This window comes from Heloderma suspectum, chromosome 1, assembly GCF_057233095.1.
Source record: "Heloderma suspectum isolate Gila_16-S chromosome 1, 16-S_ref, whole genome shotgun sequence".
NCBI lineage: Eukaryota > Metazoa > Chordata > Lepidosauria > Squamata > Helodermatidae > Heloderma > Heloderma suspectum.
In genome coordinates, this window is record NC_139458.1 from 66,366,023 (window position 1) to 66,382,235 (window position 16,213).

General features: G+C 47.2%; 1 protein-coding gene across 1 annotated transcript in view; it reads left to right on the forward strand.

Moving 5' to 3' along the window:
- The window catches only part of RYR3 (ryanodine receptor 3), a 593,263-nt gene that overhangs the window by 316,537 nt on the left and 260,513 nt on the right, over positions 1-16,213 (forward strand). Inside the window, exon 42 of the mRNA XM_084844796.1 lies at positions 14,941-15,070. Within this exon, the coding sequence (XP_084700922.1) occupies positions 14,941-15,070 (130 nt within the window). The remainder of the gene's footprint in view (positions 1-14,940; positions 15,071-16,213) is intronic.

A 16,213-nucleotide genomic window follows, 5' to 3' on the forward strand; every position in this document is an offset into this window, starting at 1 on the left:
ATATTAAGAATGGTTTTTTTGCATATGATTATGTGCATATTCAAGTAGCCCCAAAGTCTGATTTCCTGAACTCAGTTACACACACAGACTTGGTTCAGATTATAATGCCTGGCTTCACAAACCATGGTTCATGAAGCTAGAAATGAGCATCAGAGCCAAGTGTTCTTCCCTCACCCCTGCCCTCCTCCCATTGCACAACAGTTCTGTTCAAAACTCCTAGCTTGCATTAACCCAGAGTTCCCTTTTACATATGCACCAGGGAACTCTGGCTTAACGTCAGTTAACAGCGAAGCAGATAAGCCAGGAAGTGATCCATCTTGATGGCCACCTTCTTTTTGTAGCTCCAGGCAGGAAACAAAAATAGGAGGTTTATCAAGTACCAGGTGGGTCACTAGATGTGTATGGTGGGCTGCATTTGGCACATTAGACAAGTGTAGACTAGGTAAAAGCAGTGCATGACATTTGTGTGCCTTACCCTGTCCTTGCCTCACTCATAGGCTGTAAGCCGCAGAGGGTAGGACAATGCCATGTGATGACAATATTGTCGCTTCTCCTGTTTAACTATGTATTATGAGGAAAGGAGAGCCAAGAGACACATCCTTGTATCTTCTAGTTAAGCTCTGAATTTCAAACATTATTGAATGAACTTGAGCTCCTGTGCCTAGACTAGACATTATGAATACATTAGGATGATACGTGATGTTACATTATGTGTCTTCTTTAAATAAAGGTTACAGAGGAGATGTGGGTTGGCAGCAGCCATACATTCACCATAATATGTAATTTGGTTTCAAATTCAGACCTTGCACTTAGAGAACTGACGGTCATGATGTAATCATTTTGTGAGGTATTTGTTAATAAACTGTGTTCTTCATAGTGTAGTCTGCATCCAACTTGTTTTTTTTTAGATACTAAGATTTTAACAGGTACATTCTGTCCTTCTGTGGTCTACAAAAGGTGAGAAAGATGTGTATGGGTTTTAAGCATTACAGTTCTAGTAGGAACACAGAGTGGGTTTTACAGTCAGGGCCAGAAATACTGGAACAAGGATAACTGTTTTGGCAGTTGGCCTCTGTACACCACCACATTGAAGCTGAAAGGAAACACACCCAGATGGGAGCGAAGTCAGGACTTTCAGCTGTAATGCAAGGGGTGTGACAAAAGTGGGGCACTGAGGAAGTACAGCCAGTGCATACACACGCCCCCATCGTTGGTGGCTCATAAGTAATGGAACAAACCAACATCATTTCAAACTGAAGGATCACCTTTAATACCTGGGTGAGAATCCTTTGCAGTCAATGACTGCCTGAAGTCTGGAACCCATGGACATGACGAAATGCTGAGTTTCCTCCCTAGAGATGCTTTGCCAGGCCTTTAGTGCAGCTGCCTTCAGCTGCTGCTTGTTTGTGGGTCTTTCTGCCTTCAGTCTTGTCTTCAGTAAGTGAAAAGCATGCTCTATTGGGTTGAGATCAGGTGATTGACTTGGCCATTGAAGAACATCCCAATTCTTTGCCTTGAGAAACTCTTGGGTAGCTTTTGCTGTATGTTTTGGGTCATTATCCATCTACAATATGAAGCAGTGTCCTATCAGTTTGGCAGCATTCGGCTGAATCTGAGCAGAAAGTATAGCCCTATACACTTCAGAATTCATCCTGCTGCTTTGATCAGCAGTCAGGTCATCAATAAACACCAGTGACCCGGGTCCATTGGCAGCAATACATGCCCATGCCATAACACTGCCTCCACCATGTTTGACAGATGATGTGGTGTGCTTTGGATCATGAGCTGTTCCTTTCCTTCTCCATACTTTTCTCTTCCCATCATTCTGGTACAAGTTAATCTTGGTTTCATCAGTCCAAAGAATCTTATTTCAGAACTTGGCAGGCTTTTTTAGATGTTTGCTGGCAAAGGCTAATCTGGCCTGTCTGTTCTTGAGCGTTACCAGTGGGTTGCACCTTGTTGTGAAGCCTCTGTATTTACATTCATAAAGCTGTCTCTTGACTGTAGATGTTGACAATGATGTGCCTACCTCCTCAAGAGTGTTCTTGACCTGGCTAGATGTTGTGAAAGGGTTCCTCTTCACCATGAGCAGCATTCTGCGGTCATCCACTTGCGTTATCTTCCGTGGTCTTCCAGGCCTTTTGCTGTTGCTGGGCTTGCCAGTTAATTCCTTCTTTTTCAGGATGTTCCACACTGTTGTGTGGGCCACTCCCAATGTTTTTGCTATCTCTCTGATGGGTTTATGTTGTTTCCTCAGCCTAATGATGGCCTCATTCACGTGCATGGACACCTCTTTGGACCTCATGTTGGGAGTTCCAGTGAACAGCTACCAAATGCAAATGTAACACTCAGAACCACCTCCAGGCCTTTCATCTGCTTGATTGGTCATGGGGCACCCAGGAAACAGGCCACACCTGGCCATGCAGCTGATTGTCAGCCATTAGTTCCATTACTTATGAGCCATCAATGATGGGTGTGTGTGTATGCCACTGGCTATACTTCCTGAATGGTTAGTGCCCCACTTTTGTCAAACCCCTTGAATTACAGCTGAAAGTCCTGACTTGGCTCCCATCTGGGTGTGTTTCCTTTCAACTTCAATGTGGTGGTGTACAGAGGCCAACTGCCAAAACAGTTGTCCTTATTCCAATATTTCTGGCCCTGACTGTATATACCTATTGTCAGGAGCGCCCTAGCTGCCTCTTGCAGTCACTTCCAATAGTCAACTCAGGACACAGACGACGAGGATTCTTTCCAAGGCTTTATTCCTTTATTATTTTATGACTCTTTCAGATACTAATCACTAGCGACTAAGCAAGGAACAGCACTGGGGAAAGATAGCAGAGTAGCCTAAGCTCCAGGTAAGGCAGTTGGTCCTCGTTTGAAGGGGAACCACGGGAGAACTCTGAACTTATGGGCTAGGGAGAGATCCTCCCTCTTTCCCTTGGGTCATAGAATCATAGAATCATAGAATAGTAGGGTTGGAAGGGGCCTACAAGGCCATCGGATCCAACCCCCTGCTCAATGCAGGAATCCTAGTCAGAGCATCCCTGACAAATGGCTGTCCAGCCTCGTCTTGAAGGCCTCCAGTGTGGGAGAGCCCACCACCTCCCCAGGTAATTGGTTCCATTGTCATATTGTTCTTACAGTCAGGAGGTTTTTCCTGATGTTCAGCCGGAATCTGGCTTCCTGTAACTTGAGCCCATTATTCCGTGTCCTGCACTCTGGGATGATCAAGAAGAGATCCTGGCCTTCTTCTCTGTGACAACCTTTCAAGTACTTGAAGAGTGCTATCATATCTCCCCTCAGTCTTCTCTTCTCAAGGCTAAATATGCCCAGTTCTTTCAGTCTCTCTTCATAGGGCTTTGTTTCCAGCCCCCTGCCCTGATCATCTTTGTTGCCCTCCTCTGAACCCTCTCCAGTTTGTCTGCATCCTTCTTCAAGTGTGGTGCCCAGAAATGGACACAGTACTCCAGATGAGGCCTAACCAGTGCTGAGTAGAGGGGAACTAGTACTTCCCGGGATTTGGAAGCTATGCTTCTATTAATGCAGCCCAAAAGAGCATTGGCCTTTTTTGCAGCCACATCACATTGTTGGCTCATATTCAGCTTGTGATCGACAACAATTCCAAGATCCTTCTCGCTTGTAGTGTGGTTGAGCCACGTATCCCCCATCTTGTAACTGTGCATTTGGTTTCTTTTTCCTAGGTGCAGAACTTGGCATTTATCCCTATTAAATGTCATTCTGTTGTTTTCTGCCCAGCACTCCAGTCTATCCAGATCACTTTGAATTTTGTTTCTGTCTTCCAAAGTATTAGCTATCCCGCCCAATTTTGTGTCATCTGGAAATTTGATCAGCATTCCCTGCACCTCCTCCTCCAAGTCATGAAGAAAAATGTTGAAGAGAACTGGGCCCAGGACTGAGCCCTGTGGTACCCCACTCGTTACCTCTTCCCAGTTTGAGAAGGTCCCATTGATAAGCACTCTTTGAGTCCGATTCTGTAGCCAACTGTGGATCCACCAGATCGTTGTTTCATCTAGCCCACTTTGAGCTAGTTTGCTCATCAGGATATCATGGGGCACTTTGTCGAAAGCTTTGCTGAAGTCGAGGTATATGATGTCTACAGCATTCCCACGGTCTACAAGGGAGGTTACTTGATCAAAAAATGAGATCAGATTTGTCTGGCAGGACTTGTTTTTGACAAATCCATGTTGGCTTCGAGTAATCACGGCATTGTTGTCAAGGTGCTTCCAGATGGATTGCTTTATGATCTGCTCCAGAATTTTCCCAGGGATTGATGTCAGACTGACTGGTCTGTAGTTCCCAGGTTCCTCCCTTTTACCCTTTTTGAAGATAGGGACAACCTTAGCCCTCCTCCAGTCATCTGGCACTTCCCCCGTCCTCCATGATTTCTCGGAGAGAATAGACAGCGGTTCTGAGAGTTCTTCTGCCAGTTCCTTTATTACTCTAGGATGCAGTTCATCTGGCCCTGGAGATTTGAACTCATTCAAAGTCATTAGGTGTTCCTTGACCATATGCCTATCGATCTCAAGCTGCAATCCTGCCCCTTCAGCCTGTACTTCACCTTTGCCAGGGGGGTCATAGACCCTCTTTTGGGAGAAGACTGAGCCAAAGTAGGAATTGAGCACCTCTGCCTTTTCTTTGTCATCTGTTATCATTTTGCCATCTTTATTTAATAGCTGAACCACCATTTCTTTCCTCTGCCTTTTACTGCCTTTTACTATGCACGTAGCTGAAGAAAGCCTTTTTGTTGTTTTTAGCATCCCTTGCTAACCTCAGCTCATTCTCAGCTTTAGCCTTCGTGACGCCATCCCTGCAATTCTGTGCTATCTGCCTGTACTCTTCCTTTGTTACTTGGCCTTCTTTCCACTTCCTATATGTGTCCTTTTTTGTTTTCAGGTCATCCCTAAGCTTTTTGTGAAGCCACATTGGCTTCTTCTGTTGTCTTCCACCTTTTCTTCTTGTTGGAATTGTTTGTGATTGTGCCTTGAGAATTTCCTTTTTTAAAAGCTCCCACCCATCTTGGACTCCTTTTCTTGTTAGCGTCGCTTGCCATGGGACCTTACTGATCATTGTTCTGAGTTTATTAAAATCAGCTTTCCTAAAATCCAGGGTACGTGTTTGACTACACTCAGCTTTTGTTTCCCTTAGAACCAAGAACTCAACATGGTTGGGGGAAAGCAACAACATGGTTGCTTTCCCCCAGAGTTCCTGTAACTGCTACTTTATCCACTAAGTCATCTCTGTTGCTTAGGATCAAGTCAAGGATAGCCGATCCTCTAGTTCCTTCCTCTACTTTCTGTAGGAGGAAGTTATCCGCCACACAAGTCAGGAATTTCCTGGAGGGGCCATGTTTTACAGAATTTGTCTCCCAACAAATATCGGGGAAATTGAAGTCCCCAATTACTACTACATCATGCTTCCTTAAAACATTGGCTATTTGCTTTTCAAAAGTTTCAGCCTTGTCTTCTCCTTGATTGGGTGTCCGGTAGTAGACTCCGACCACCAGGTTCCTTTTATTCTTTGCTCCATTTATTTCAACCCAGATGCTCTCGATGGGGCTACCAAGCTCCTCCTCCTGTATTTCTATGCAGAGATATGTATTTTTCACATACAGTGCAACTCCACCTCCCTTTCTGTTCCTCCTGTTCTTTTTGAACAAGTTATATCCTTCAATTGCTGTATTCCAGTTATGAGAGTCATCCCACCAAGTCTCAGTTATACCTATCAGGTCATAATTTCCCTCTTGTATTAAGGGTTCAAGTTCGTTCTGTTTGTTTCCCATACTCTGGGCATTAGTATATAGACATCGAAGACCATGTGCTTCATAGTCTGGCTTTCTTCCTACATGTTTGTGAAGACTATTATTGGGCGCTATCAGAGCTGTTCTCTCCGTTGCAGTGCATGCGCCTACGTCCATTGTTACCCCCAACATTACATCTCCCTTCCCCGTTGGATTCAGTTTAAAGCCCTCCTGATGAAGTTCTTCATGCTGTGGGCAAACACATTCTTCCCATCCTTTGTGAGGTGCAACCCGTCCCTAGCCATCAGCCCATCTTCCAGGAAGTATAGCCCGTGGTCCCAGAATCCAAATCTCTCTCATCGGCACCACCTTCGTAGCCAGTCATTCACCCGGAGTATTTTTCGTTCCCTTTCTATCCCTCTTCTAACTACTGGAAGGATGGATGAGAAAACTATCTGGGCCCCAAAGTTCTTGAGTTTCCTTCCCAAAGCTTCAAAGTCTGACGTCATCTCTTCGTAGCTCTGCTTGGTGGTATCATTTGTTCCACATGGATGAGAAGAAAGGGATACCTGTCAGTGGGCTTTATGAGTGCAGGCAACCTTTCAGTCACGTCTCTAATCTGTCCTCCCGGGAGACAACATACCTGGCGAGTCAACGGGTCTTCGCGACATACTTGGGTCTTGATCCCACACAGCAAGGAGTCTCCCACTACTACTACTGTTCTCTTCTTCTTCTTGTAGGCCTGGGTTTCATCGCCTCTGTTTGACTGACCTTCAGCCTCTTGCTCACTCTCATGCAGGTTCCCCTGTGATTCTTCCTCTGCAGGCTGTCCTCCAGTCTCATCTGCAAGTACCTGGAATCGGTTCCACAGCTCCACTGCTTCCACTGGTGCAGAGTGGCATCTAGTTCTTCTTCTCCTAACTGTCACCCTTTTCCAAGGAGTATCCTCTACTCCATTTTTCTTCACCTCAGCATTTCCCACTGCCTCATCTTGCTGTTGCTCTTCAAGCTTCTGGTCTTCCCTTTGCTGCTGTAGTTCCCCCATTCTGTCCAAGAACTCTTCATGTTCTCTTATTCCCCGGAGGGTCGACAGTCGCCGCTCCAGTCCACTTACTTTTTCTTCCAGCAGCGTGATCAACTTGCACTTGTTGCAGGTGTAGGCCATGTTGTTCTCAGGCAAGAAAACAAACATTGCACACACCTTGCAGGTCACCACCACTGAAGAGTCTTGTCCTTCCATAGCCTCTTTTCCCTTTTTGTGTCTAGCTTTGTGATTGTTCTAGACTAGCCTGTGCCTGCTCCTCTACTCAGTAGAGGTTAAAAGCAGAGTCCCACTGGTGTGAAAGTGTATGCTACAAGACAAATAAATGGAAAAAAGTTAGTTAAAAATAAATAAATAAATAAAATGTTAGGGGCCTCCCCCTTGATCTCCCCTGCCGAACGCCTGTTTGCTCCCCCTGTTTGCTCCCCCTGTTTGCTCGCTCTGTTCGCTTTCTCTGTTCGCTCGCTCTCTGGGAGCTTGCCTGCTTCTGTAGTCCCTGGACCAGCTGGAGCAGCTTGCTCTGCTCTGCTCAGCTGGGAGGCGGCAAACAGGCGGGTCCTTGGGACATGACCGTTGTTTGTGCGCCAAACGAGCGCTACGCCCCCTTTCTGTGCCCACCATCTGTCGGTGCTCCCTGTGTTGGCGCCGAGCATCCAGAAAGCCCCACTCCAGCGCTCTCTCACTGCCAGGGTCACTATCTATCTCACTATCCCAGGAATGCTGGCAGGAGGAATCTCTGCCAGCTGCTGTGCTTGTGAGAGATGAGTGAGCGCCTCTCCCACGGATTGCTGTTCTTCCTCAGAATCAGAACTGCTCTGGGGCTGTTTGGGCTCAGTTTCCACCCTGACATCATCCCCACTCCCATGAGGCCCCCCCCTTGTGCTCCTCCCCTGGGGCCCTGGGTTTGTGGGGGTACAGCTGGTGGAAGAACCTCAGCAGCAACGGAGCATCCACATTTTTCTCATCTGGCCCATACCCCTTTCAGACCACCAAATATTGCAGGCGGCTGCGAGAAAGGCGGGAGTCCAGAATCTCCACGACCTCAAAATCCTCCTCCCCCTCCACCAGCACTGGCGGCGGGGGGGAGCCGTCCGAGTGATGAGGGTCGCCAGAAACCAGGGGGGATAGCAAGGACCGATGAAAAACAGGATGGATCTTCGGGGGGGGGGAGCCAGGCGAAAAGCAACAGGGTTAATCTGGGCCGTAATCTGGAAAGGCCCCGTGCGGCGAGGCGCGAGCTTCCTTGTGGGCGAGTGAGAGGGGAGGTATTGGGTGGACAACCAAACCCAGTCCCCCAGTTGCAGAGACGGACCCGGCTGGCGCCGCCAGTCTGCACTCTGCATTGGCTTTGTAGGCTGTCTTGACTTGCTCGAGGGAGTCCCGTAAGAGGTGGTGTACCGCTCGCAACTCCTCTAAAAAGTCGTGGGCCGCCGGCACCGAAGAGGGAGCTAGGGTGGATGGGAAAGCCTTGGGGTGGTAACCAAAATTGGCAAAAAATGGAGTTTGACGGGTGGAAGCATGGCAGACATTGTTATAAGCAAATTCTGTGAGAGGCAGCAAGGAAAACCAGTCATCTTGCTGGTAATTGACATAACAGCGCAAATATTGCTCCAGAGTTGCATTGGTGCGCTTGGTCTGACCGTCCGTCTGTGGATGGTGGGCGGAGGAGAAGCCCAAGTAGCTCCCTCCAGAAATAGGCAGTGAACTGGGCCCCCCATCCGAAATGAGACCCTTAGGCCATCCGTGGAGCCGGAAAACATGGACCATCTTAGAAAACAAATCCACCACCACCAGAATAGTGGTCTTACCGTGTGAGTGAGGCAAGGCAGTGATGAAGTCAAGGGAGAGCATTTTCCAAGGTCCTGAGGGGGTAGGCAGGGCGTGAAGCAAGCCTGTGGGCTTGCCTGAGGGGGCCTTCACCTGCTGGCAGGTTGGGCAGGAGGCGACATAGGTCTTGACGTCCTGACACACACAAGGCCACCAAAAATCCCACGTCACTCCGTGCAGGGTCTTGGCGACGCCAAAATGCCCAGTGTAGGCAGGAGCGCCCTAGCGTCTATTTGCATCAGGAGCTAGCTCCTACTGTCAGGAGCGCCCTAGGTGCCTCTTGCAGTCCCCACCAATAGCCAATTCAAGTAGGGGTGCACGAAGGTCACTTACCTGGTCTCGCAGCTTGCTTCGCAGTGGGGGGGAGGCACTTCGCTGCTCCCCCCGAAGTTCAGGCCGGGGGGGGAGGCTTCCCTCCTCGCCCGGCCGAAATTCAGGCCAGGGGGGAGGCTTCCCACCTCGCCCGGCCACGAAATAAAAAGTTAAAAAAAAAAACACCCCCGTGATAGGCTACGTGATGATTTACGTAGCCTATCACGGCTAGATCTGCAAAGTCAGCCGTGATGGGCTATGTTAATCATCACGCAGCCTATCACGGGTGACTTAAAAAAAAAAAAAAGCGCGTACGCAAATGGCGGCCCCCATAGGGAGCCGCCATTCGCGTTCCTTATTTGGTCGCTGTAGTCTACGTAAATCTTTACGTAGACTACGGCGAAAATAAGGGCAACGCAAATACTGTTGCCCTTATTTTCGCCGTACTCTACGTAATCTTTACGTAGACTACAGCGACCAAATAAGGAACGCAAATGGCGGCTCCCTATGGGGGCCGCCATTAGCCATACGCGCTTTTTTTTTTAAGTCACCCGTGATAGGCTACGTGGCGATTTACGTAGCCTATCACGGCTGACTTTGCAAATCTAGCCGTGATAGGCTACGTTAATCGTCACGTAGCCTATCATGGGGGCGTTTTGTTTTGTTTTTTACTTTTCTTGGAATGGCGGCGGTGGCAGCTGGTCGAAAGACCGGCTACCGCCCCTGCCCCTGTCGAAGACCTGCTGAACCGCCGCCGGGAGGGACATTCGTGAAAGGTAAGTCCCATCCCGGGGGGGGGGGCGGGGGGGTGCAGAGAATTTCTCCCCGAAACTACTTCGGGGGGCCGAATACGTCGGCACTCGGCCCCCCGAAGTTTCAGGGAGAAATTCTCCCCCATCCCTAAATTCAAGACACAAACGACGAGGAATTCTTTCCAAGACTTTATTCCTTTATTACTTTATGACTCTTTCAGAATACTAGTTGCTAGTGCCAAAGCAAGGAACAGCACTGGGGAAAGGTAGCTGAGAAGCCTAAGCTCCAGGTAAGGCAGTTGGAGTAAGGCAGTTCACCATTTGTAGGTGAATTACAGGAAGACCCTGAACTAATGGGCTAGGGAGAGATCCTCCCTCTTTCCCTTGGGTCCTCGGGACGTGACCGTTGTTTTAGCGCCAAACGAGCAGAGCACCTCCTTTCGGTGTCCTCCATCTGTTGTCGCTCCCTGCGTCTGCGCCGAGTATCCAGCAAGCCCCACTCCAGCGCTCTTTTGCTGCCAGGGTCACTATCTATCCCAGGAATGCCAGCAGGAAGAATCTCTGCCAGCTGCTGTGCTTGTGAGAGATGAGCGAGCTCCTCTCCCACGGATTGCTGTTCTTCCTCAGAATCAGAACTGCTCTGGGGCTCTATGGGCTCAGTTTCCACCCTGACACCTATTAGAACTGAAATATGTTAAGAGCTCTTTAAAGCTGCAAAATAAAGTAAAAGCCTCAAAGGAGAAAAGGCATGAAAATAGTCTAGAATGGCAGGTTAAAAGTTGTCTGCTATTATGGAAGTAGTTTTCTGTTTGAACATTTGCACACATGCACTTATTTCTATAAATATTAGTTAATTGGGATACAATCCTGCTAAAGTTAAGTATTTTAGAGAGCAATCCTATGGCTGCTAGTCAGCAGCTAGACGGCCATAGGATATATGGGTTTCTGGGAACTGACCTCGGTTCCCGTGCTCCGAGGTCAGTTCCTGGAGAACCAACCTTCTTCCCCTTCCACGCTGCCTGCGAGGCAGCGCGGAACTGCCAAAATGGGGCATTCTTGGGGGGAGTTCCGGGGCAGGGAAGGTGGAAATGCCGGCACGACACACATGTATCATCCGCCAGCCTCCTCCCCCACTCTTCCTTCCCACAACTAGAGAGCCAAAATTGGCTGTCTAGCCAAAAATGCAGGGCAGGAGAAGCACGGAGGGAACAATCCTGTCTGTGCTTCTCCTGCACTGCATTGGATAGGTGGTCACTAGGGATGGGCGGATTCCCTACCTTCCGGTCCATGGGGAATCTGCCCGCGGGGGGGGGGAGGTGATCCGTTCCTCCCCCCGGAATCCTCTTCAGTCAGCTCCGAAACGCCAGTGTTACGGCCGCCACGCTGTATCGCTGGCTGAAGGGGACTGACTGCAGACGTGAAAAAACAGGGCTGCAAATGGCGTCCAGGATGCCATTTGCGTCCCTCTTTTACATGATAGGCTACACAAATATTTAAGTAGCCTATCGCGTGAATGAAAAGCATGGCCGCAAATGGCATCTGGAACGCCATTTGCAGCCGTAAAGGTCTTAGTTTAAGCTAAATGCAGCCACTTACGGCTGCATTTACTTTAAACTAAGGCCTTTATGGCTGAAATGGCGTCCTGGACGCCATTTGCGTCTGCAGTCAGTCCCCTTCAGCCAGTGATACGGCATGGTGGCTGCCTGTATCACTGGCAATCCAGAGCTGGAGGATCCGGCCAAAGAGGATTCCATGGGGAGGTGGAGGTAAGTGTTCCGTTCCACCATGAACTCATTAGAGTCCGTGGTGGAATTCTCCACCATCCCTAGTGGTCACCTCCAAATTTGGAGGCGGCTGCCTATCCCCAAAGGATTGTGCCTTTAAAGTCCCATCCATATAAGTGGAACATAGTTAAGCAAGCATGTAACTTCCACTGAAATCAGTGGAATTTTGCAAGTACTTAACTTTGCCTGGATTATGTCCCTGTTCTAGAATATATTGGCTATTCATTTATTACATTTCTATAGGGATGTACAGATCCCTTACCTGGCTCCAGTCGGGGCATCCGCTGGGGTGGAGGGAGGCGATCCGTTCCTCCCCCCGGAATCCTCAACGTAAATACTTATGTAGCCTATCACGGCTGCCTGCAAGTACGCAAATGGCGGCCTCTATGATGGCCGCTATTTGCGGCTGCGGCAGCCTGGCAGTGGCCGGCCAGGAGACTAGCCGGAGCCGCTGGAGCTGCTGCCGCCGCCGCATCCACCTCAGGTAAGCTCCATCCTGGGGGGATTCCACCGGGGGGCGGGAAGCCGTTCTGCCACGGATTCCGGGGGAGTCCTCTCACTGGAGTCCATGGCGGAATTCTCTGACATCCCTACATTTCTAATCCACTCAGTAACTAATGTTCTCTGTGCAGATTACAAACAATAACTGTCAGCATTGATTCTGAGTGCAGGGAGATAGTTAGCAGCTCAGATTCAGAAGAGGAGCAGCCAGAACTGGGGGAGGCTTTTTCACAAGCCAGTTCAGATATGGGTACACGTGCTTCTCAGGTTACCAACTCCCAGATGGCCGGGCATGAAGCTTCCTCCTTACCCCCTCTGTGAGAAGCACCAAGCAGGAGGAGGAGGGGGTTGATCTAAAAGATGCAAGGTGGAGACGCAGAGCTAAGAGGGAAACGTCAGGGGTGGAGGTCAGATGGTTGAACTGGTTAGCAATGCGTGAGAGGCTACGCAGAGAAGCAGCACGCAAGGGGCAGGACCTCCCTCCCTAAGTTAGCCTAGCCAGACAGCCGCCCTTTCAAACTGCAGACAACTTTCGGTGATCCTATTTGAATCCCCTAGAGGCATTCCTTTGTAGCCAGAGAGTCTTCAAGGATTTGTATCTGTAATGAACCTGTGAATAATGAATTAAAGGCATGAGACTGAAGCCTCTCCTTTTGTGTGTTCGTGGGAGTTTAAGGAAAGAGGGAGCCAAGGGAATCGTGACAGTAACTAATGTTTCTGGGAGGATTGGTTAGGTTGTTTTGCTGAGAGTCTGTGTGGCACTATGCAGTTTTAACGCCAATCTATACATCAAGGGGTGCAATGTTCCAGGGAACTGTACCACTTCACTGCAGGTGGGAGGCATTTTCTGTTTGAATGTATGAATCCATCTTCATTCTTAAGTGGTACAGTCAGCTGGAAGGTTGCTCCACATGACTTGCTTTCTCTGCTTATGTAAATCAGACCTTACACTTAGGCCTGGGAGGATGGGATGGGTATCCCAATACATGAACGCCCTCTGGGCTGGTGTGATCCCTCAGTCTACATTAGCCCATCCAAGCAGTGCCATCATCTGTGTCTCATCTCATTGGACTCATGTTAGGAGAAGTTACAAAGTTAATACTTTTCTCCTTGACATTTATGGTTTAAATTTATATGACTGTTTTATATGACTGTTCCACTAGGAAATAATTTATCTGAAAAGACTAGTAAGGTTGTAGGATTTCTAATATATTCTAATATTTGTGTGACATATATTCCAGTTGAGCTACTTTTCAAAATATATAGCTTTAAAACTGTAGGCTGAATGTCACCAATACCTGCTTTATAAATGCAGATATATATGTATATATTTGTCTATAAAAATATCAAATTTTAATGTAAGATAGATAACGAAAATGATGAAAATTATTCTTTCTCATTTACTGAGAAAAAGATGAGAGAAAATCAGAAATGGCACATGTTCACATCTTTTAATATATTGCTGGGAGGCATTTGGATGCTGTGCTGTTCAGGTGGGTAAAAAAAATCCTCAGAAAATAGTTGGACTGTGCCAGCTGGAGTTGTTCCAATAGAATACCGTTTATCGGTGGTTAAGCTACAGAATGCTAAGGTTACTTATTGCTGGTATTTTAGGAGGCTGAACAATTTGGGGGCACACTGCTATTTGACACTTGAATGGTTGTAAGTTTTTACTTAGGCTGACAAATACGTATGACATATGTTTTTAAGATGTCAGAAGAAAATCACTAATGGTTTTGAGTATTGACCCAGATATGCCCTCTATGATGCAAATGGCTGAGATGTACTATTCTAATGCTTTTACTGTTAGACAGAAATTACTGGGTTTCTCTTCTCTTAGTACATGCATGATAATGTAGAAATATTTATGAGTTTCTCATCTACATTAATGATGCATGCAAAATTGCCATTTTATTATAGGGGCTTTTTGGCTGGTAGCTAATAGAAAGCCCAACAAAACACTGTGCATGCTTACCCTATAGTAAACATAATAGGGGGAGAGAACTGTACTTGTGGGGGGACAGAAGAAGCCCACAGGATACTTTCTTATCTTTGATAACTATTTATACCAGTGTAACTAAATTGGATCTTTAGTTTCAGGATAGAACTTGAGCCATATTGTGGGATATGCATCACTATTTTGCCTTTTGGTGAACAAATAAAAGAGAATAATAATTCTAATGCACTTTTTCACAGATTTTGTGTGTGTGTGTACGTGTGTGCACACACATGCACGCTAACCTTTTTGTTTCAGTAAATTCATCTAGGCTGAATCTACACATAACAGTTTTACCATTATCATACTTCAGTGATAACTATTGGTACCCATTGTTTTCATGTGCACCAATAGTTATAGAACACCTAAGCTGTTTTCTGAACTCTTCTGAATACAGAATACAGTTCTGGTGTGTAGTTACTGGCTGGAACTGGTCCACTGAACTGGAATTTAACAAATAATAGCCAATTTGCACATCATCACCAACCCACCGTTTCTTACCCTTGGGTTGTTGAAAAGGAAGCAGGACCGAGTAAGTGTGCCGGTTCCCATCTGCTCCCTATGCAGACGCTCCATCCCTAAGTTGTTTATTTTGATGTCCAAACCATGGGTTCAGACTTTGGGTTGTCATGATAAACAACCCAGGGATGGATTGTTTAGTGCAGTGGGAGTGGGGGTATTGGCATAAATCACTTTCCTCTCCTTCTGCTAATGAGAGGTGCTGATAGATCAGAGTCCCTTCCTTGAACAGAAGGAGCCCTTCTGTTTGTGGAAGGGGAACTAGGGATTCAAGCAATTATCTCCAATCCAAAGTTATTGAATTAATTTTCACATCACTTAATTGCCAAAGGAAACTCTGCATGTGCCGTGGGGATGCTCTTATTTGTGTGGACTGTATATATGTTATTAGGAACTTAAGCAGAAATTAATACTTTCTATTATTTGACAATGTTTTTCTCCCACAGATTGCTTTTCCTAAAATGGTAGCCAGTTGTTGTCGTTTCCTATGCTATTTCTGTCGAATCAGTCGCCAAAACCAAAAAGCCATGTTTGAGCACCTAAGTTATTTACTTGAAAATAGCAGTGTGGGACTTGGTATGCTGTATAATTTTTACTGTTATTTGCTTACATTTACCATAACACAAGTTTAACTTATGATCCTTTAGCTTTCAATTCTGGTATGATCTTGATTTTACATCACCATCATCATCATCATCATCATCAATAATACAATTGATATTGTTCTTTTTAGTAGCATTAGAATTCTAGATTCTAGGAAGTAAATTATGAAAGAGCTCATTCTTGTCATTTAAACGCTGTGAAAGACTTACAGCACAATTATTTGCATTTCTGCTCTGAAATAAATTCCACAGCATTCAATGGGACATTCTCAGGTAAGTGTGTACAGGATTGCTGCTTTAGAAGAAACAAATACTTGCTTCTTGACACTGCTTCCCTTTGATGTAATTATAACTGGGATTTACAGATTGAATAGCCTGATTCTCCAGAGGTTCCCTGAGGGCATTCCTTCACCTTGGAATGGCACCTCCCTCTGGAACTAGTAGGCTGGGACAAAATGTTGCTTTTCAAGGGGAGGGGACACCCATATATCCCAGCTTGGCCTAGCAAACCAGTACATTGGGTGGAGTTGCTGCTCTTAAAGTGCAACCCAGTTGCTCTTATTCTTTAGGCTTCTTTAGTTTTTCTTTCTTTCTCCAGATAGGGGGGGAGGCATTTTCATTTAGCTGGGGAGAGGCAAAGACTTGATTGATGTTTGAGCCCTGGCCTATTGTGGCCTGGGTGGGCCCATGTAATAGCAGCCACAGCTGAGGGCAGCAGTGGCTTCTCCCAGGATACCAGGAGGCAGTCGTGGGAATCCAGGAGGCTGTAGCAGGCGCAATAGCCCCTCCACGTGTCCTTGCTGCTTCCTTCAACCTAGGGCAGGCAAGGGATGTATCCACTAGATCGCGCTTTCCCTGCTTCTCCTCAGTGACAGGAAAATGTGACCAGGCCACAGTAGGCCTAGAGGCCTGCCTAATGGAGGAAACACCCGGTTCCTGTTCTCATGAAGGCTATGGGACCCAGCCTCTCCAGCAAGCCTTGGTGGGTGGGGTGAGCAATCCCCTCCCCCTCCCCTCAGTTCCTAATCTCTGGGGAAGGGGTCATTTCCAACTTCACCACATGGGTCTAGGGGCACTGAGTGGATCCTGGCCTAGATCTAGGCCTCAATCCCATACT